This window comes from Penicillium hispanicum (genome assembly GCF_028827665.1).
Source record: "Penicillium hispanicum strain IBT 35686 chromosome Unknown utg000001l_segment0_segment0, whole genome shotgun sequence".
Taxonomy (NCBI): domain Eukaryota; kingdom Fungi; phylum Ascomycota; class Eurotiomycetes; order Eurotiales; family Aspergillaceae; genus Penicillium; species Penicillium hispanicum.
Window position 1 is genome coordinate 440,704 of NW_026623193.1, and position 21,049 is coordinate 461,752.

Genomic DNA, 21,049 nt, shown 5'->3' on the forward strand with positions numbered 1-21,049 from the left:
AGGGGAAATGAGCGACAAAGTTGGAGAGCGGGATGATCTCGGCAGATGCAAATGCACGACCACGCGAATAAGAAGCAACGCCGCTCGGGAAACCCGAGCCACACAACTCTGCCAATCGCTGCAACTCCTCCTTGTAGGCGTCGCAAGCCGAATCGCATCCAGGATGCCGTGCGTGGCGCGATGGGGATCGGGTTGATACGCCACGGGCGACGCACTCGCCCCGGCGCTAATGCAGGGCGGCGCCACCGTCCTCACTAGGGATCTAGCGCCATCTATTGTTATTGGATCTCAGTCCAGACCGTCGAGGGCGAAGCTGAGGGGTTTCCAGTAAGTGCTCGTCGAGGCCACAATCATTATTATGAGGCAGCTTGTTTCATCCCCGTGTCTAGTCTAGGTCCATTATTACCCTCCCCCTGAGTGGTTCCAATCAGCCCAGTTTCGGCATCATGGCACCTTCAGCGGACGGTGGACTTCCATCGCAGGTCGGCCTGCCCGACTCCGTCCCCGTCTTGATTGTTGGCGGTGGCCCAATTGGCCTCTTGCAAGCTCTGCTCTTGTCTCGCCTGGGAGGTACGCGTGGAATTCCCGGTCCCAGATGCGCGACAGCGCACCTATACTAAGCTGCTCCCATTATAGTTCGTTCTGTGATCGTTGAACGGTATCCCGAGCGTCTGGCAGCACCCAAGGCCCACGCGATCAGCCCGCGTTCGCTGGAAATCCTCCGCCAGTATGGGCTTGGTGAAAAGCGCATTCGCACGCTGGGCACCTCACGCGCCGATGGGCATTGGGTCAATTTCATCACCAACCTCAGTGGTGATGCCGTAGGGAGGCTGCCGTACGAACGGATGGATCCGGCTGTGCTAGAGCAAACCCCCGAGGTAAATGATCCAACCACTCCAAGTGTTCTCAACATGGACAGTCTGGCGCTGATCGTGATCGACAGATGATCCATAATATTCCCCAGCCAGTCCTAGAGCAAGAACTGACTGCCCGTATTGCGGAAGACCCCAATATAACCTTGCACAAGGGCTTTAGCATCCACGATGTTGATCAGGTATATATATCATCTCCATAGGCTTGAACCCCGTGATAACATTTGTGAGAACCAATCAACCCGTTGACCAAGTTTCCCCCCCTCTAGACTGACGATCGGGTCCTGGCGACGGTCGAGGAACGCTGTACTGGCCGCCTGTACTCCATCCAGGCTCGCCATCTGGTCGCCTGCGATGGCCGCAGGAGCAAAGTCCGTGAACTGCTAGGAATCCCGTCTCAGGGCGAGGATTCCGATCAGAGTATGATGACTATCCACTTCAAGGCCAACTTACGGCCCGTGGTGCGCGATCGCGTTGGCATGCTATTCTGGATCATGGACCCGGTTGCGGCAGGATTCATCATCGGTTATGACCTCGACGGCACCCAAGTTCACATCAGCCAGGTGGATGTGAGCAAGCAGCCGATTGACTCGTGGACCGACGACATGAGTCGGAACAAGATCCGCGCCGCGATTGGCCAGGATATCCCGTTCGATATCCTGAGCGTTCGACCGTGGGTGTTTCGGCGCCAAATTGCGGAGACGTTCCAAAAGGGAAATATATTTCTGTACGTGCTGCGTTCATTTCTTTACTCATGATGGACATGCCTACACCGATCAATGCTGACTGCTCATGTGCACCTCAGCGCTGGCGACGCCGCCCATTCATTCCCACCAACTGGCGGCCTGGGGCTGAACTGCGGAATTGCAGATGCCCATAATCTCGCATATAAGCTGGCTTTCGTGCACCAGGGCATCGCTAGCCCGTCCATTCTGTCCACGTACACCAGCGAGCGTCGAAGCGTAGCCGATACCTATTCGAGGCAAAGTGTCAAGAACGGCCAACAAATATTTGCTCTTCTGCAAAGCCTCAATACGGCCGGCATCGATGATATCGATCAGTCTCGCCGCAACATGATGGCCGCATTGGCAGATCCTGCGCAGCGAGCAAAGGTGGAAAAGGGGATCGAAGGACAGAGAGAGCATTTCGACAATGTAGGTAGACATACCCTCTTACCGATTCGCATATTCTAACTATCGACCGTCTTGAATTTAGCTCGAATTGCACATTGGATACGTATACGGAGCTCGCGAGCCCCCTCCCCATGCATCACACTATGCGCCCAAGTTCTTGCCGGGCGCTCGCCTCCCTCACGCTTGGATCTCGTTCCCAGATCAGTCGTCAGAAGCGTGTCCGACTACACGAACATCACTGCCATCACAACCCGTAGACGTTTCATATGTGGGAGAGCTGGACGACGAACAAGTCCAGGCTCGTCAATGGAGCACTCTGGATTTGTGTGGACCTGACGCCTTCACTCTCATTGTGGGTGCCAAGGATCACCAGCTGGACATGCAAACCACACTGCTTCAAAAGCATTGTGCAGCGATCAATGTGCGTCTGAATGTCTGGCGCCTTGGTACGGAGTTTGAGATCGTCAAACAAGACTGGTTCTCAGCGGAGCTGGACAAGACAGGAGGCATTCTCGTTCGGCCTGACCAACATATCCTAGTGAGGGTTTCCAATGAGACGACGGGGGAGGAGTTGATCTCTGCACTGAGCAACCACTTTGGAAAGTAGGCTGGTGGAATAGATTAAGGGGACGAGCTGCCAGACACTGATTTCAATATTGGCCTTCAGCACCCATTGACAGCGGCTGTATGAGAGCGTTCGTCATGAGCTGTCCTTTCTCCACAACTCGGGCCTTATCCGCGTCCTACGGATGAACTCCGCCATCGCAACTATGTACAGTCCTACATACTCCGCGGAAACGATAGAACTTCTTGATATTTAGAAAATATACGTTGAAAGATTATACCGATGAAAAGAAGGTAGAACGATAGTCTAAACAATTACTCGATTGTCTTGCACCTCGAGGCAAAACCCAGCATCCCCAAACCTGAATCCTTCAAAGCGCGGCCCACAACCATACCACATACCATGATAACTGTACATCTATGTCTTGCTAACTTATGCACGACCTGTTGAAGCGGTAATCCCGCCATCCACCACGATCTTCTGGCCCGTAATATAAGACGCCTCGTCCGAAGCCAGAAACAACGCAGCCCTTGCCACATCCCACGCGTCTCCCATCCGCCCCATCGGAACCTGTGCGTCTCGCTTTGCCATATAAACCGCTTCGTCTCCGCCAGGCGCATACCGCTGGGCGAGCGCCCGTGTATAAGGTGTATAGATCAGACCGGGCACGACAGTATTGAGCCGCACCCTTTTTCCCGCGTAGATGACGGCCGTCGTTCTCGTGAATTGCACAATAGCCGCCTTCGCAGCAGCGTATGCAACCTGCGGCTTGCCAATATACCGCAAACCTGCAATGCTAGCAATGTTGACCACCGCACCGCCTGAGCATTGCTTCTCCATGACCGGCAGCACATGGTGACAGACGAGGTAGATGCTGTTCAGGTTGATGTCGATTTGAGCATACCACGTATCCTCCGACATGGACGCCGGACACCCAGGTTCAGAGCGGCCCACGCTATTCACTAGGATGTCGATGCGGCCATGCTTTCCGATACACCGGTCCACGAGAGCTTTGACGGAGTCTGAGCTCGTGACGTCTGTCTCGACAACATCGCAGACGCCGCCTTCGGACTCAATTCGTTGCTTTGTGCGTGCAGCGGAGGCAATAGAGCGGTTGCCACCAAAGATGAAGGCGCCTTGACGAGCGAAAAGAGTCGCGATGGCAGCCCCGATTCCCCATCCCTCGTCGCTCGTTTGGCCGAGACCGGTGATGAGGACGACTTTGCCTTGCAAGCTCAACATGATGATTTGGACTGTAAGGATTTTAGAACACGGGTGGGAATTCTGCAACTAGGTAATATATGGCCTTCTCAACGGATCTGGTCCGCGCAGGAACGGATCGCATCCGCCGAGCCCTAATCTGCCGTGCCGCATTTATACATCTGCAAAGCCAGCTTCACCAAGGATGTCAGCCGACAGTGCCGAATATATGATATCGGTTTGCAAATAACGGGAGAACAGTGAGCTGGGTGTACTGCGGGCAGGTTTCAATTTTCTGACCGCAACGGGGCCTGATCTGCAGTTGGTCCTCGCATGATGGCTTTCGAGGTCCTGTTCAGTCAGTGAAAGTGATCATTTCTGCATATTTATTCATGACATTTGCAGACAAAATTCCGGACTAGACAGGCTACACAAAGTTCTGAATGGGCGACATGCTGGAATTGCAGGACGAATCTGACCAAATAAGATCGTGTCTATCTTATCACTTCCTAGCTGGTATAGATATTGACAAAACGACCTAGCTACTTGACTTACGATCGAAGACTTTCATCCCAAACTTCCATACCTCGTCCACCACTAGGTCCGAGACCGACTGCCCAGGAACAAACTCCTCGCTTAGTACCACGAAGTCTGCATCCGCGCCAGCTTGAAGTGAGCCTTTGACATGGCCCAGCCCGATAACTGCTGCGGGCCTAGAAGTGACAGCCTGGAGGGCAACAGGAATGGAAGCGCCTGTCCAGCGGCGGAAGTTATTCACACACTGGAGGAGAGTCACACAACTAGTCCGAGAACATCAGCAAAGGTGCAACCAAGATAAATAAGAATACGCGAGAAACAAACCTTCCCGCAATGATATCCGTGTCTTCCAACTTTACAGATATACCTTGCTTCGTAAGTCGCCTCGTGAGCCAGTCAATCGTGCCATCATCGCCCCCAAGGAGCAGCAGAGCATCGGTCACTAGGATCAAGCCTTCTGGATGCAGCATACTCGCTAGACGCATACTAGCCGGGTGCACATGGTTTCCATCCGCGATGATGCCGAAGTAAGGACGACTTCTCTGCTCCCAGTCCTGCCTCAAGATCTTATTCTCCGTCTCGAGGTCCACGTCTGTCGCACCACTCAGGATTCCCAATGGCCCCGGCTCCCGGTGGTGATGTCCGTTCATCTGGTTATACAGATGAGTGATCATGGTTGCCCCGGCGTCGATGCCAGCCCGGGCCTGTCTGTAGTCAGCTGCCATATGGCCGATACTCATAATGACACCTTCGCCACTGAGCTGCTGAATGGTTTCCAGCGCACCAGGTCGCTCTGGCGCTAAGGTGATCATCCGAACATTGGCGGGAATGGAGCCAGCTTGTGTGGTCTCCGCTGGTGGTTTATCTGGATTGATGAGATTGGTGGCGCCGTATGTTTGAAGCACGCGCTCTGGCTCGCTAGTTGAGCCAGAAGCCTGCACGGCTTCTGGCAGATGGACGCCCATGCGGTTGTGGGCGAAGAAGGGCCCTTCACAATGGGCGCCTAATGATTCCGTACCTTGGAAGGGATCGCGGGATTTCGAAGGGCCCAACAAGGGGAGGTTCTAAGGGATGTCAATATCTTCAGTTGTTTTACTTTACCGGGGCACGAAGAGCGCAATATCACATTCATTCACATGGCTTATACTCACTCGATGGTATCGATCTGGCAACTGGCTCGTCATGGTAGGTAAGAAACTCGTCGTGCCGGTCGTGATGAGCTTCTGTCGGACATCGCGGTACCGATCAGTCCAAGATAAACCATCAACGTCGACGGAACTGTCTTCCGAAAAATCAAATCCATATGCGCCATTGATCTGCAGGTCCAGAAAGCCAGGAGCCACGATCCGACCCTGGAGATCTATAGCCGATTCCGCAGACGCGGGGTCAGGCGGGGGCACGAAAACACCAGCCTCGCAGTCAAACCAGAGCGATCGTGGGATGAGCTCGTCGCCATCGGCGAGATGGGCGTTGGTGATATGTACGAGATGGGACATGTTGGGCTTGATGGAGATCGTGGAAGAGTTGACAAGATGCAAAATTTATTACCGCGTATGACCTAGAGCCTGCGGATGAACCCAGTCATCCGGTCCGAGGTAGCATCGGCTCGATACTACAAATTGCATAAGGCTCAAGCTAGCGAGCGAATAGAAAACGAAGGATATTTACACACGGAACGCTCTATGTATAGAACCACATGCGCCAGAGGATGAAGGGAGAGCGCGGGACAGCAAAGGCAGCAATAACGATAACCTCGATGCTAATTCAACTGCACGTAGTTGGCTGCGCGCCATCGTCAGTGTGGGCAGGAATGAAAGACCATGAGTAGGACTTACCCGGAAATTGGCCTTCTCGGCCGTTCACCCGTCCGGTCCACCACTCATTCTGGTTATCCGTTCGGTGAGTGATCTCGATAACTTCGCCGGCCGAGAAGCCCAGGTCGCCATGGGCCTGCGCTTCATAGTCGTAGAGGGCAGTGACCGTCTCGACGGGATGGCTGAGGTGAGCTGGCTTCGCCCTTGGAGGTGGCGGAGCGGGTTTGCTCTTGGCAGCTGAAGAGAAGCTCCCCGTCGGGCTGGGAGTGGCGCCAGCCGAGTACGGAGGGGGAGGGTTTTCGTCGGCCGTGGAACTCGACCTTCCACGAGTGATGGAACCCTTGCTGTCGGAGCCCTTCTGCAGCGCACTCAGCCGCGAACCGGAACGTTTGACTCCTTGAGTCTTATAGTGCACAATACTGAGAGCTTCGGCACGCTCCTGCACGTCACCCCGCTTCTGCTCGAAAGCCTCCTCGACATCGAGGGCCAGGTTGAAGTAACTGATGTTCATGCCCTGCATCTTCTCGTGCAGAGTGTAGAAGACGTTGAGTTGCATGTAATAAAAGGACTGGAACAGCGGACGAATGAACTCGGCCTCCAGGGTGAACAGCTTGGGCAGCTCCTCCTTGAGCAGATCGTTGTAGTAGTTGTACTCCTGCGTTGCTTGCTCGACATCATTCTCTGCCTTGTACAGAGCTTTCTCATCCTTGATCGACTTGTCCTTCTTGTCCTCCAGCTTCTTCAGCGAAGCACGGTGACGATCGTAGTCCAGCTTCTTATGGTCGCGCTTGACAGCTACCTTGCGGATGACCTTGATCACCTCCAGCAGCTGATCAGCAGGGCTAATGACTCGGCTATCAATCATTTCCAGTTCTGGGGCCAGTGCCTCCTGCAGATCCCGGACGATCGTCTCATAGTCCTCACAGGCCTGGATGCCCTCGGGATTCCCTTCGAATTGGTATGAGTTGGGGTCGGAGGCGCGACCGGAGATGGGCTTGTAAAGTTCGGCGATGGCTTTGGAGAATTCGATCTGGTGGTTCAACATGCCTGGGCGAGATCAGTATTTTTCTTCTTCAGAAGGCTGCCCTTCGCCGGGGTTCTTCGCCGGCGGGTCGCCCCGGGAAGTTGTCCTACCATTAATGGCGTCAAAGTATTTCTTGGATTCGTCGTGCAGCTTCTTGGTCTCCTTCTCGAGCTCCTGGAAGCGTCGCTCGGCATCGCTATACACGGCATCCTTGGTGTGTTCGCCGATGTTGAATTTGACCTTGAACTGCTGCGGGGCTCGCACGATGCTCTTCTGGAAGCCCTTGAAACTCATGTTGGCGACGGGCAAGACTGGGAAAGAGAGAGGAAGGAAGAAGAGAAGGGAAGAAGGCGCCAAGGCGGGGTGTGCGGCCTTTCCGTTCCCAACTTTCCCCTTGGCTTCACCTATGACATAAGACTTCCGGATGCTACGCGGAGCTGGCTGTGGCTGTACCTCTCCTCTCGTGTCCACTCAGCTGGCGTTCGATCAGATCGCCCCATTATTGTGGCGTATGCTGACGATGATGACGATGATGCTCCTCGCGAATGTCTAACTACTCCATAGCTAATTACTAGCGACCTCTGATACTATTGAAATCATCTCCGCCTGGCAGGCACCAGAATTCCCCGGTGGACCGTGGCGGTGCTCCCTGTGATCGCCCTAGATGTTCCAGTCCCAGCCCTACCCGAGAATTGCGCGGGATGATCGACTATCTATCATGCACAGGATGGTAGAAATGTTGTACCTCGTCGCAGGCCCGGACCATTTTGGCGTTCGATATTGAATATTGGATGCAATATTTCCCCCCTTAAGTGACACCTCGGGTGGTGGATGATCCATTCGCTGACGTAGTTCCGGTGCCCAATTAACTCCCAAGACAACTTAGATGATGCAGCAAGACCAGCGAGGGCCGATCGATCTGCCACCCTCAAAAGTCTGATCCAAAAGATACTTGTCGATGCTGTCAGTCATAGTGAGCGACAGTTAGCCAAATTCCGAGAGAGAACAAAGATGTGATTGTTGCCTGAGGCGCCAACGGAGAAACCCGACTCCGAGAGTCGCCCAATGAGGAAATTCCCGACTCCGAGATAACGGGAAAATGTCACCGCCCGCATGCCTCTTTCCTTCTCTCTTTCTCTCTCTGCAGGCTCGTCCTAGCTTCATCAACAAAATGTCTACAACTGCCCCCGCTGCTTGGAGACAGGCATCCCGCGCCTACTCGAGGCATCTGGCCTCGCGCGGCGCCTGGGCTGCGCCTCGCCGCGTCCTTGCCACCGGCACCAACGGTGCGCGGTCTTATGTCACCGAAACCAAGGCCGGGCATGCGCAGGTCAACGTCGAGACCGCCATCAAAGAGGAGCAGAAATCCTTTATGAAACAAGCCGGTGTTGCGCCGCAAGGTGTCAACCTGCCTGGCACGCCCGCCTCCGCCGATGCCGCGATGAGCCCGACCGCTGGTATCCTCAAACAAGCCACCGTCATGGACCAGGGCACCCGCCCCATCTACCTCGACATGCAGGCGACCACTCCACTGGACCCCCGTGTTCTGGATGCCATGCTGCCCTACCTCACCGGAATTTACGGAAACCCGCACTCGCGCACACATGCGTACGGTTGGGAGTCAGAGAAGGGCGTGGAGCAGGCCCGTGAGCACCTCGCCAAGCTGATCGGAGCCGACCCTAAGGAAATCGTCTTCACAAGTGGTGCGACGGAGAGCAATAACATGAGTTTGAAGGGTGTGGCGCGTTTCTTTGGACGTTCCGGCAAGAAGAAGCATATCATCACCACTCAGACCGAGCACAAGTGTGTCCTTGACAGCTGCCGTCATCTGCAGGATGAGGGCTTTGAGGTCACCTACTTGCCTGTGCAGAACAACGGTCTGATTCGCATGGAGGATCTCGAGGCAGCTCTCCGCCCGGAGACTGCCATCGTCAGTATCATGGCTGTCAACAACGAAATTGGTGTGATCCAGCCTCTGGAAGAGATCGGCCGTCTTTGCCGGTCCAAGAAGGTTTTCTTCCACACTGATGGCGCCCAAGCCGTTGGAAAGATCCCGCTTGATGTCAACAAGCTGAACATCGACCTGATGTCCATCTCGAGCCACAAGATTTACGGCCCCAAGGGTGTGGGTGCGTGCTACGTCCGTCGCCGCCCTCGTGTCCGTCTGGATCCCATTATCTCCGGCGGTGGTCAGGAGCGTGGTCTGCGCAGTGGAACACTGGCTCCCCACCTGATCGTCGGATTTGGCGAGGCCTGTCGTCTCGCAGCTCAAGACTTGGAGGTAAGAAGCCACCCTCCCAGTTAACCTTTTTTTTTCTTGATGATTATATACTGCTTGGAACGGTTGAAGACACCGGCGGTAGCCCCATTCCCGTCGAGGAATGGTGCCTGGGGTTGATGACGCCACTGTGCAGGGGTAATGAAGTTATTGGAATCAATGAGGGGATATACAGCGATGCGTTGATGGAAGCAAATTGCTAATTTTTCTACGCTTATAGTACGACACCAAGCACATCCAGCGTCTGTCCAAGCGCCTGAGCGAGGGTCTGCTCTCCATGGAGCACACCACCCTGAACGGCGACCCCAAGCACCACTACCCAGGCTGCGTGAACGTCTCGTTCGCTTACGTCGAGGGCGAGTCCCTTCTGATGGCCCTGAAGGACATCGCTCTGTCCTCCGGCAGTGCATGCACCTCCGCCTCCCTGGAGCCTAGCTACGTCCTGCGCGCCTTGGGCAGCAGCGATGAGAGTGCCCACAGCAGTATCCGATTCGGCATCGGCCGTTTCACCTCGGACGCTGAGATTGACTACGTTCTCAAGGCGGTGCAGGACCGTGTGCACTTCCTGCGTGAGCTGAGCCCTCTCTGGGAGTTGGTGCAAGATGGCATCGACCTCAACACGATCGAGTGGAGCCAGCACTGATCTGTCCTTCTTTCCTACATTGATTCCGTCTGGCATTAATTACTTTCGCTTAAGAAGCAAAATACACTCCACTGGGGACGGCGTTGGGATTTTTGGTGTAACAACATCGATGTACAGAATGCAAATACTCCGATCATTCACACTAGCATTGGTCTGTAGAGACGTACGAATAACGTTCGTGGACGGTGATAGTCCACTGCATGGGATTCCTTGACTTGACCATCATGGCCTTGCTGATTCGGATCTTGATCAAAAGTCGGACTTTGAACAAGGTACGTTGAAATGCTCGAGAGAGGCTGAGTAGAGAATTATGCATGGATATACGGACGTGCATTTTGCCTAGGGCCCTAAGACCAAAGACCAAAATGTCTTTTCAAAAACGGAGAAGAGGAGAAAGAGAGCTAAGAGACGAAGCAGATCACCAAACCCTTCCATCTCATAAGCATCCATTTTGAATTTCCCAATCAGATGCCCATTTAGCCTGCGTAACCAACAAGATAGCCCATCCATGCGCGCAGCTGCATCTTCCGCGATTTGATTCCTCCAGTAGAATATTTATGTATGCCTTGGAGGACCAGATCCTCAGGTGCGGTAACGTGGTCAAGGCCAACACTCAAAGGTGGCCGATGAATGCGTCGATATTCTGATAGTGCTTGACACTGGTGTAGATGGATATGATGGGGTGTTGTTAATCCTTCGACCCACAGCCACGGCGTCACCGCAGACCGAACAGTTTTAGCGTGAGTATGGGCGATTGCGCTGGGGCAACGCCGTGCGTAACCGGAACCAGTCAAATCCGCCTCCGATTCATTGCCGCCCTGTCACGCTAGCGGGAAAATGCCGCAGCCTAAGAAAACACCTGTATCGCGCGCACTCAGTCTAACTCTTCGTCCCGCTGCATCTATCAAAACGTGGAGGCCCGTTCTATATGTATGGCTTTGATATCAAGTTATTTTGAACCAGCAACGTCGGCCATTCTTCTTTCCATCTACTATCTTCACGCCCCCCTCCCATCAACTCACGCAGAACTGGCCCATAATCCCGACCCCGGCGAGGCCCTCTAAACCTCCAACATGCACGTCCTATATCGGACCCAGGGCGGCCCACGACCCGCGAGGACCCAAGTTCATCCCAGGTCCTCGCTTCGGGATGACTAGGCTCTTGCGGTCCATGCTTAGAAATGGTGTCCGCGGTAAATGATTACGTGCTTTTCCGGATGGTTATCCCGCCGGGGTAGAAATGAAAACTCTTCTCGGATGATCGTGGTTATCTTTACCCCTCCGGCTTCTCCAGCACCAAACGAGGCTATAATTGCCCGCTGTATTCCCCGCGGCTCCGAGTCTGGCTTTGCTGAAAGTATACCTTTCCTTTCTTCCGGGCTGAGTCGCTCGCCTCCGTTCGCATCCGGTGCGCCGAACAATAGCCTTCCGGGCCAACAAGGCGAGTCTTTTTCTGGAACCGCCACCCACCTCAATCACCTGGTTCCTGTCCCTGGACATCGTACTTTCTCTCTCCCAAACAATCGTCTCACCCGCCGTGGTGTTGAGTAGCATCCTTCACGGCTCTGCGTTGCATGATATTGAATATCTGCAGCCGAGTGATCGACGAGACTCAGGTCCAGATGGGCGAGAGTTCCATTCGCCGAGCTTCATCATAACCACACGTGCCCATCGTCACATCACCGTGTCTCCTTCTATCCTCTTCAGCTATCACCATGCTACCTCCAGTACCGTCGCCGGCCGACTATGGCATCTCACCGGAGCATGGGTTCCTCTCGCCAGAGCCTCCGCTGGAGGTGTTGCCTGATCCATACTACGCCAAGTGGGAAGCGATCGCCGCCAATCTCCAGCCATTGCTTCTGAGTAAACGCGCCCGAGGCCTTATCGACCGTTTGCCAATCCTATCGACTGCAAAGTTGCAGACAGATGCCGAGTGGCGCCGCGCATATGTCGTGCTAGTGTTCATCCTGCACGGTTATGTCTGGGGTGGTGACCGTCCCGCCGAGGTAGGTCGTTCTCTTCGGAAGGCCAGAGACACCCGAGAGTAGACTGACCATCTCCACAATAGAGGATCCCTCCACAACTCACCGTCCCCTTGTTCGCGGTGTGTGATCGACTAGAAGTACCGCCGGTTGCGACATACGCCGGAGTCTGCCTCTGGAACTACAAGCCAATCTTCCCGGACGAACCAGCCGACGACCTCGACAACCTCGCTTGTCTCCAGACATTCACCGGTTCTCTCGATGAGCAGTGGTTCTACCTGGTTTCCGTCGCCATCGAAGCCCGCGGCGCACCCTCCATCCCGCTCATGCTCGAGGCCATCGCAGCCGCCCGCGTCGGCAAAGCCCGCGTCGTGACGGAGTGCCTGCAGCAGCTCGCCGAAATCATCGACGATATCACCGCCCTGCTGCAACGCATGTACGACAACTGCGATCCCTACATCTTCTACAACCGCATCCGCCCCTACCTCGCCGGCAGCAAGAACATGGCCGACGCGGGGCTGCCCAAGGGCTTGCTGTACGACGACGGCCGCAACGCGCCCGAGTACCGGCAGTACGGCGGCGGCAGCAACGCTCAGAGCTCGCTGATCCAGTTCTTCGATATCGTGCTGGGCATCGAGCACCGGCCGACCGGCGTGTCGCGCAAAGACGAAGCGCAGGAGGACGGCCCCAAGACTCGCCACGGATTCATCCACGAGATGCGCGCGTACATGCCCGGGCCGCACCGGCGCTTCCTGGAGCAGATTGACTCCATCGCCAATATCCGGGCGTTCGTGGAGGCGCGCCGCGCCGACCCGGCCCTGCGACTGGCCTACGATGCCTGCCTGTCGATGCTGCGGGCCATGCGCGACAAGCACATCCAGATCGTGTCGCGGTACATCATTGTGCAGTCGCGCGGTGCGCGGCGCGCGTCACAGTCTGTCGTGACCGGCCAGCCCGGCGCGACTAACCTGGCTACTGCGGCCCCGACAGATAGCAAGAAACTACGCGGGACCGGCGGCACCGCGCTCATTCCGTTCCTGAAGCAGGCGCGCGACGAGACCGGCGAGCCCGTCATCGATGTCTGGGCGCGACGGCTGCTCAGCAATTCACCTGCTGATGTGGGCTCTGCCTCTCTCAGTAAGGTCGGGGAGCATCCCGACGGCCATCTGGAAGTCGTTGGTCTCTGCGGGACCTGGACTGCGGACGACAGTGAAGGCGGCATCTGCCACTGGTGATGAACTACGAGATTTGCTACGTGTCTTGATTTTCCTGTGAGCGTTCGCATTTGCATTGAGATCTACATTGTGTCCTGCGTGTGGCATAGACGTTGCAGCGACTGGTAGACTGTTCGGCGTTGGGGCTTTCTTGCTTTGCTGTATGGATCGAATCATGCCTCGCGGTCTTTATTTGCGACTTCATCATCACCACTTACGATCTCCATTTCCACCAGCGTCACCCAGTGGCTCCACCGCTGTAGAATCTTCTCCCGTGTGCTTTTCATGACGTACATGTCCTCTCATACCCCGTCAAGCTGGATTCAGGGCCGCACGTGATGTGACATCAGAGTATGATGTCATCGATCGCGACTTGGCTTGCCTTGGAAAACGGGCGACGTCCATTGTATATAAGAGTCGTGTTTACCAGGCAGAAAGCTTGATTCAGCATCGCTGAATTTGTATTTGAACTCTCTTCAACTTCCATCTACCATCTACCATCTACCATCCACCATCCATCTCCAATCTACTCTTCGTACATCTACATCTACATCTACATCTACATCTACATCTACATCTACATCTACATCTACATCATGTCTGACGGCAACTCCTCCACTCTCGGCTCCTACGTGAACCAGGCCACTGGCCTCGCCCAGCGAGCCGTAGGCTCCGTGACCGGCGACTCCTCCACTCAGGTACCGCAACCACCCACCACCTACCACCCACTGCCATCCACAGACTAACACACCCCAGAACCAGGGCGAGACCACCCAGCAAAAAGCCCAGGAGCAGCACGACAACTCCCACACAACCACCAAGCTGGGCCCCGTCACCGCCGACCCTAACACCGGCGCCGCGGCCAAGGACGACCCCAACCGCTCCACCGGCTCGTGGGACCAGACCGTCGGCTCCGCCAAGGAGTCGCTGGGCAACGTGATCGGCAACGAGAACCTGCGGCGCGCGGGCGTGGAGCAGAACGCCGCGGGCAAGGAGCAGGAGGCCAAGGGCCAGCTCAAGGACTGGGGAGAGGGCATCCACGACCGCGCGCAGGGCGCGCTCGGCGGCCTCGGCGCGGCGGTCAGCGGCGACCGCGAGGCGGAGCAGAAGTTCCGCGACCAGCATGACCAGGGCAAGGTGCAGCAGCGCGGCGCGGAGGCTGATATGGCCAAGAAGGGCGGCTACTAGGCTGGGCGCTGTTTCTGTGTGGTGTGCTTGCTCGGCGGTGCTTGGTGTGACGATCTGACGACTCGATTATGATATCCAATGAACTGCTTTGTCACTGCGTTTATTTCCTCGGGTCTCGCTTCTGGCCGGGATTCTTTTTGTAAACGTATCTAGCCGTGGTAGATGTCGTGGGGTAGATGTCAAGCGTGTAAAGTATGTGCAAAGGTGGACTGTAGTCAAACCGCGCAGAGCAGACGCAAAGCCTTGCAGCTATTCCTTGCTCCATCCATGCAGGCCCTTCGAAAATGCCCGAGGGATCGGACACCCCACGTATTGTAGGAGACGATGACATGCATTGACTTTCCCCGCCTGGAGCAGTTGCATATTGGCGCATGCGATCCGAGGTTAAACGGCACCAGCACGATCCTCGACAGAGCCGGATGAGTCTCGAAGGCCCATAGGCCACTTCCTAGAAACGGGAGGCAGATCAGCGTAGCGTATCATGCACCCATCATAACGTACGCTCCAATCCAGTGCCGGATGGGCCGAAGGGACCAAGGCTTTGACATTTCTCTACTTTTCCCGGACGTCCATCTTGTGGCATCTTTATCACTTTCTTGTTCTGCACGCCGACTGGCGAAGGTACCTCATTGGAACTCTACAATGCAGTTTACTGCAGTGCTTGTCTATTTCCTTGCGGCCTGTGCTGGGGCCGTTGATCCGCAGCGTCGAGATGATGCCAGCACCAGCAGCGTCGCGGGTGCCAGCCAGAGCGGATGGAATGTCGCCTCGCTCTCAAGTGCGCTGTGAGTGTCTTCGGAGAGACAGTTTGCTTCCATCCCAATGCGGCTTGTAGTCCTGCAAGTTAACCCATATCGCTTCCAGCGCGCAACTGTCGTCCAACACAACCGCCTCCGCCAACTTTGGCAACATCTCACCACCGCCCAAATCCTTGATTGGGGAGATTCTCTCCGCGGTGCCAGTCACCGTACTCTGGGAGTTGGTCGACCAGTCCTCCCGCAGTAGTCTCGCCAGCGACTTCAGCGCCGGAAGCACGCCGACTTGGTATGGCAGCTTGCCGTCCAACGTGAAGAGTTACATGTCCGTCGTGAGGTCGCAGATCAGCGGCGGCGCGCTGACAGCCACGACGGGGCTGGCATACCAGACGACCAGCGGGGCCGGGGCGACCGCGACGGCAGCGACAGTGACAGCGACGGCCACAGGCTCGACGTCGACGTCCACCGGGCTGGCGGCGGCGCAGCCGACGGGACTCACCGCGTCGTTGATCGGGGCATTGAGTGTCCTCGGGTTGGCCCTAGCGTTGTAAGCGGGTCCGGGCTTGTTGCGGGGTTGCAAAACCCATTGTTTCCTCGCGACTTGATGGAGCGAGAGTGGGCTGCAGTAGTGCAGTGCGGGTGCAGGGCCCTCGTGCAGGAGATGATGTATGTACCAGCGACAATAGCGTAGCATCCAGGGTCGTACAGCAAAGACACAGACGAGATGCATCGCATCCATGGATGATTCGCTCACGCTCAATTTTCGGTTCCTGGTTCCAGGGGGGCGCACGCGGTGGCGCATTTCCACTTTCCCACATGATCCTCGGCTCGACCGCGTGTGGATGAACAGGTAAACAATGCCGGCGTCGAGGCGCACTATATAGAATCCGTGGATGGATATAACGTGCAAACTACTCGTCGTATTATAGTGAGTAGCGCAATCGCCGCCGATGTCACTCTACGCCAACAGGTCTTGGAGGACCACCATCGCGCCGATCGCTACCCAAGCGAACATCACCTCCGGAAGATCACATGGAGTCGTCGGGGTCCCGAAGGTGACAGGTCGACCCGATGGATTATTGCTTGAGTGCAGCGCAACACTCCACTCAGTGAGCCTGGCTAGCGGCCTCCACCGCAGCCACAAAGGTCATCCAGGACACATTTTGAGAGGTCCGATCGCCCAGCGAGCCGATCATTTTCCCAGTTGGCGGCTGTCCGGGGTGAGGCCGTCGATGCGGGGATTGCGCTGATATCGAGGCTTGCTGGCGGCGCGCTCTTACCACCCTCTCACATGGGATTCTATCTTCTCTGCTCTAGCTTTCCTGCTGCGATCGACCTCGGCGCTGAATCCTCATCCCAGATCGCGGATCGTCACTGCCAGCTGCAATCCGGCCAACGCCTGTTGGCTGCTGGTGACGCTATGCACGACGGGCATTGGCCCTGGGCCTCGGGGGATTTTCTCGGATCGCTAACGTTGTAGATTGCCAGAACTGTGGCACGGTCGAAAGCTGGTCTAGATGAAGTGGGGGACTGGGTGAGCGCAGGAGTAAGACATGAGGGGAGGAGGAAGAGCAAGTAGCTGCGAAAAGAATGGGGTTCCGTTATAAGACGGCGACAGGCGGGAAACACAAGTTCCAGGAGGCTGATATTGCGGTCTTCCCATCTTCCTTCCCATTTTTTTTTCTCTCTCTACTTTGAATCTCTCCCATTCTTCTATTCCGTTGTACCAGATAAGAAATAAAACACAACAATGCGTTATAGCCGGATCCTACTCCCTCTCGCGGCGGCTCCTCTAGCCCTGGCTGCCCCCGAGCCCGTCCCCAACCCTGTCGCAGCGCCCGCGCCGGCATCATCATCAGGTCTCCTATCAACCTTGAGCGACGTGGAGGGTCTGTTGACCGAAACGAATATCAATAACCTCCAGGTGATCATCACCAATGCCGCCAAGCTGCTTTCCGATGACAATCTCAAAACCCTGCAAGACATCCTCACCAACGCCCATTCGCTCCTGACCAAGGAGTTTGTGGACAATACGACCATTCTGATTGGGGATGCCACGCCGGTGTGTATTGTTCCGCTGAAATTATCCATCCGCAGAGCTCTTTTTAGCCGGTCATTTGCTAATCTTGACTATCATAGCTGGTGGAAGACGTCTCGAAGCTTCTGGGCGGAATGCTGGGATCGCTATAGGGCATGATGTTGGTGACGATTTGATTTTTGTAATTGACGATAGCATACGAAGTCAACGGGTAGATCCATGCAATTTCTTCTTTTCTCATGAATAGCGTATCACGATGCGTGTCTCGTATAGTGCAAACAAGGATTTAAAGAAAAGAAATGGTAGTTATATACAGAGAAAAAGAAGGACAGGAACCGAGATCAATGGAAACCCAGACACACATCATTTCATCACACGACATGCAGTTTCCCACGCAGGCGCTCTTGGTAGTACCGCAGTGGGTACGCCCGCATCTTATTCGGCATAGCTGGGTACACTGCAGTCGAGAAGCCCATCCACGTGCGGTACAAGCCGCGGGTGGTGGCCGTCGAGCGCAGCTCGTACGCCTCACGCAGTCGCGGCGGCAGCATCTCGATAGTCACGGCGCGTAGGAAAGGCTTCAGCCGCTGTACCCAGCGAGGCATGTCGGTGCTCTCGCGCAGGTCTTTCGCAAAGTGCGCGGCGTCCGCGGACACCGTCAGCTGCGAGACCTGAGTGTCCCAGAAGGACCAGAAAGCCTGCCGCGTCGCGGGCCAGGTGCCCGCAGGCATACCAAGGCAGTTCACCAGCAGGCTGAACTCGTCGTAGCCGCGCTGGGCAGTCTCGTAGTCCACGCGGCCGTACACACGCTGGTAAAAGTCCGTGGCTGTGGCGTACAGCGTTGCGGCCATCCATAGCTGCAGCGGTGGGTGGTGGGCGAAGCGGTTGTTGCGGCCGCCACCCAGGCCGGGGGCTTCGCCGCGGCGGAGGAGGTCCAGCAGCGCCTTGCGCTCGGCGCGTGTGCCGAAGACTAGGCATGAAACGTAGCTGATGTGTGCTTGGAGGGCGTCGAGGAGCTCGGTGGCTAGCGCTTCGGGACCCCCGTTGGCGATTTCCGTATCGCGGATGCCGGGGAGAGCAGCTTGCAATAGCAATGCCGCACCGGATCCTGCGAACAGAATACCCTCTTGCAGAATCTGGGGCAAGATCTCCAGCTGCTCGAGGGCGTGTAGTCGCCCCGAGTCGCTAGTTGGGTGACCAGTAGCGGGCTCGTCACTGGACGTGGCATGCAAAGCCATGGGCTTTTCGTCCAAAAGCGACGGCGGGGACGAAGTGGACGACATGGCAATGCTGAAGAGTGAGATGCTTCGAGGATACTGCTTCGATTGCGTCGGGAACTCTGTATGTCTGGCGAGGTGGAAGGGGATGCGCACGCAAGAGGCAACGGACTATAAGAGCCTGAGAGCCTGACGAGCCGACTTCCCCGCAGACAACAACCCCAGAAAAGTCAAACCAAAAGTATCACTCTCACCTTCACCAGTCGAACCCACTGACCTTCAAGAGGTCCGACGCTGTCCGAACGCCGTCGGTGAAAAGCGCCCCGCGAAAAGCACCCATGTGAATCTCCTTTTCGGAGACGACCAGCCGCGGTCCGCAGCAGATCGCCATCTCGCGCTCGCCGATCCATGCTGCATACGTGCAGCTCTGGTCGAGGATCACCTCCCCGGCCAGGGAATCGTGCTCCGATGCACTGCAGAATCCACTTCCATCCACTTTTCTCGCCGGCTCGGGCTTAGGTCGAGTCCACTTTCCCCTCCCCGTCGAGTCCGAATTATGGAAAGTCCGGGGTCGTATTCCCACGCAACTGGCGCGCTAGCACGAGGGCTTATTTCGCTTGCTCTCGATAGGCTACGCCCAGGTGATTCCCGAATGACTGTGCTTGTCCCGCACAGGGCACGGGTGATCCCCTCGCGCGGTTTATATACCTACTTATGATCATCTTCTCCTGTTGGAGCTTGCTCTTTTTCTTTTCCTTGTGCGCAAAACTCGCCCCGCCGTCACCATGGGCAAGAAGCTTGACGACCGGCCAGCCTACCTGAGCTCGGACGATGCGAAATACTCCCTCGGGGTCCATCGTGGGCCATTGGCTGCCGTCAACGACAATGGCGATGGCGAAAAGGGCAACAAGCTCGAGCAGATCGAGTCAGCTGGTGGTCTATCGCTGGCCACCACTAGCCGTACGCGGAAAGAGAAGCTTGCGCGCCACTGGAAACGGTTCTGGTGCTGCTACCTCATCGGCAATGTGATCTTCCTGGCAATTTTCCTGCCAGTGTTGTAAGTAGCGCGCTTGGATCTAAACTTGAATCTATGCTTCTGGTTCTCATCTTGTTTAAACCTTGTTCCGACTCTAACAATGTGCGCTTTAGCTTCCTGGTCGCTATTCCTGCCATCTCGCAGCTGGTCGTAAATAAATCCAGCCTGGTGCTAGTCGAGGCGGCGGTCATGCAGCCCAAGCCCGATTCCATAATGCTGACGCTGAAGTCGGCACTGGACTTGAAAATTGCACTGAATGTGCGAATTGATCCCCTCACATTGGATCTGTTCAATCGCGACACGGGCGTCGACAACGCGTGGGGAAAGGCTGGTGTTCCCGGGACGGTCGTCAAGGGCAATACCACCCTCGGCACCGACGATCAACCCACGCCGCTGCTGAATGTGACCACCTGGACCGACTACGTGCACGACGTGGTCTTCCAGGAAAAGTCGGGACTGTCGGTGAAGGGCACGACACATTCCTATCTGGGAGTGCTGAAGTCCAAGGTGACAATGAACAAGGACATTATATCTCCAAGTAAGCTGACCCAGCCGTATTTTCAATTTGTCTTCTCCGGGTATTTCGAAACAATATCTAACGGCAATTTAGCCCTCAACCAGTTCAAGGGGTTCACAATATCCGACAGTTCACTAATCCCCGCCCTCGACGACGGTACCAACCTGGTCGGCAACGCCACGCTCCCCAATCCCTCCGTGCTGACCCTTGAGATTGGCACCATCGTGCTGGATATCAAGAGCGGCAACCTGGTGATCGGAAATGCGACCCTCGAAAACATCACCCTCAAACCCGGCAACAATACCTTCCCGCTTACCGGCGTTCTGGATCTCACCAAGGTCGTCAAGAATCTGAAGGAGGTCCTAACTTCGCAAGCCTCCGCCATCAGAGAGGGCAACCTTATCTTGGACACAATTACCCGCACCGTGACCTGGAATGGCACGCTCGTGCCGTACTACACAGACGTGATGTCCCAGCTCACGCTGACCGCAAAGGTACCAATTGTCGGTCTCCTCAAGAACACGATCCACAACTTAGTCAACGCTCAAAACGGCGCCAACTTCTCAACAGTCATCGATGCGATGAAAAGCAACTCAAGTAGCCCCGGTCTCCTCGACACGTTGAAGGACGAACTTGCCGACAACAGTAACAGCAGCAGCACAAACACTAGCTCCAGTCTCGCGTCAGAGTTGAAGCAGAATATCCATGTTCGCGACGCCTTTAAGGATGAACACCCCGTCAAACGAGATGCTCTCATCGACGCCCTCGCCGCGTGGTATCTTAATGCGTGATCTCCCAGCATCATCCCAACTCCGGTGGTGATCATTTTCCGGGGTTCTTCCTGAGTCCTATCAGACTCACCAAGCTCTCTAGGTCTGAGTCTTGAATCCTACCACCGCCCTGAAATTCCCGCAAATCGCATGGGTTCTCCGTTTCGGCCCCTGCTTATATGTTTTCATGGCATCGCCTCAACATCCCCTAGTTGACGAATTGAACCAGAAAAGGATGAGCTCCGCTGCTTAATGGATTGATGTCCA

The 21,049-nt window shown here is 55.7% G+C and overlaps 11 protein-coding genes across 11 annotated transcripts; 7 read left to right on the forward strand and 4 right to left on the reverse strand.

The window, feature by feature from the left end:
- Positions 1-446: 446 nt before the first annotated feature.
- Positions 447-2,612, forward strand: N7459_000174 (uncharacterized protein; the record flags this gene model as incomplete). Its single annotated transcript, XM_056939359.1, has 6 exons — positions 447-570; positions 637-878; positions 944-1,054; positions 1,142-1,599; positions 1,678-2,026; positions 2,088-2,612. 6 exons carry the CDS (start codon positions 447-449, stop codon positions 2,610-2,612), a joined length of 1,809 nt encoding a protein of 602 aa, XP_056803639.1.
- A 390-nt stretch (positions 2,613-3,002) lies between these two features.
- N7459_000175 (SDR family NAD(P)-dependent oxidoreductase) lies at positions 3,003-3,812 on the reverse strand (the record flags this gene model as incomplete). Its single annotated transcript, XM_056939360.1, has 1 exon — positions 3,003-3,812. The coding sequence occupies one exon, from the start codon at positions 3,810-3,812 to the stop codon at positions 3,003-3,005; it is 810 nt and encodes a 269-aa protein (XP_056803640.1).
- A 496-nt stretch (positions 3,813-4,308) lies between these two features.
- Positions 4,309-5,803, reverse strand: N7459_000176 (carbohydrate esterase family 9 protein; the record flags this gene model as incomplete). The annotated part of the gene is made up of 3 exons (XM_056939361.1): positions 4,309-4,570; positions 4,632-5,371; positions 5,459-5,803. 3 exons carry the CDS (start codon positions 5,801-5,803, stop codon positions 4,309-4,311), a joined length of 1,347 nt encoding a protein of 448 aa, XP_056803641.1.
- Positions 5,804-6,066: 263 nt separating this feature from the next.
- Positions 6,067-7,439, reverse strand: N7459_000177 (amphiphysin; the record flags this gene model as incomplete). Its single annotated transcript, XM_056939362.1, has 3 exons — positions 6,067-6,089; positions 6,143-7,168; positions 7,256-7,439. The coding sequence occupies 3 exons, from the start codon at positions 7,437-7,439 to the stop codon at positions 6,067-6,069; spliced, it is 1,233 nt and encodes a 410-aa protein (XP_056803642.1).
- An 877-nt stretch (positions 7,440-8,316) lies between these two features.
- On the forward strand, positions 8,317-10,066 carry N7459_000178 (IscS subfamily cysteine desulfurase; the record flags this gene model as incomplete). Its single annotated transcript, XM_056939363.1, has 2 exons — positions 8,317-9,426; positions 9,644-10,066. The coding sequence occupies 2 exons, from the start codon at positions 8,317-8,319 to the stop codon at positions 10,064-10,066; spliced, it is 1,533 nt and encodes a 510-aa protein (XP_056803643.1).
- A 1,714-nt stretch (positions 10,067-11,780) lies between these two features.
- N7459_000179 (indoleamine 2,3-dioxygenase) lies at positions 11,781-13,282 on the forward strand (the record flags this gene model as incomplete). The annotated part of the gene is made up of 2 exons (XM_056939364.1): positions 11,781-12,071; positions 12,134-13,282. 2 exons carry the CDS (start codon positions 11,781-11,783, stop codon positions 13,280-13,282), a joined length of 1,440 nt encoding a protein of 479 aa, XP_056803644.1.
- A 575-nt stretch (positions 13,283-13,857) lies between these two features.
- On the forward strand, positions 13,858-14,449 carry N7459_000180 (uncharacterized protein; the record flags this gene model as incomplete). Its single annotated transcript, XM_056939365.1, has 2 exons — positions 13,858-13,959; positions 14,018-14,449. 2 exons carry the CDS (start codon positions 13,858-13,860, stop codon positions 14,447-14,449), a joined length of 534 nt encoding a protein of 177 aa, XP_056803645.1.
- Positions 14,450-15,091: 642 nt separating this feature from the next.
- Positions 15,092-15,755, forward strand: N7459_000181 (uncharacterized protein; the record flags this gene model as incomplete). Its single annotated transcript, XM_056939366.1, has 2 exons — positions 15,092-15,234; positions 15,314-15,755. 2 exons carry the CDS (start codon positions 15,092-15,094, stop codon positions 15,753-15,755), a joined length of 585 nt encoding a protein of 194 aa, XP_056803646.1.
- Positions 15,756-16,954: 1,199 nt separating this feature from the next.
- N7459_000182 (uncharacterized protein) lies at positions 16,955-17,394 on the forward strand (the record flags this gene model as incomplete). The annotated part of the gene is made up of 2 exons (XM_056939367.1): positions 16,955-17,266; positions 17,344-17,394. 2 exons carry the CDS (start codon positions 16,955-16,957, stop codon positions 17,392-17,394), a joined length of 363 nt encoding a protein of 120 aa, XP_056803647.1.
- A 219-nt stretch (positions 17,395-17,613) lies between these two features.
- On the reverse strand, positions 17,614-18,525 carry N7459_000183 (oxygenase MpaB family protein; the record flags this gene model as incomplete). The annotated part of the gene is made up of 1 exon (XM_056939368.1): positions 17,614-18,525. The coding sequence occupies one exon, from the start codon at positions 18,523-18,525 to the stop codon at positions 17,614-17,616; it is 912 nt and encodes a 303-aa protein (XP_056803648.1).
- A 719-nt stretch (positions 18,526-19,244) lies between these two features.
- Positions 19,245-20,803, forward strand: N7459_000184 (DUF3712 domain-containing protein; the record flags this gene model as incomplete). Its single annotated transcript, XM_056939369.1, has 3 exons — positions 19,245-19,516; positions 19,609-20,033; positions 20,106-20,803. 3 exons carry the CDS (start codon positions 19,245-19,247, stop codon positions 20,801-20,803), a joined length of 1,395 nt encoding a protein of 464 aa, XP_056803649.1.
- Between the last annotated feature and the right edge of the window lie 246 nt (positions 20,804-21,049).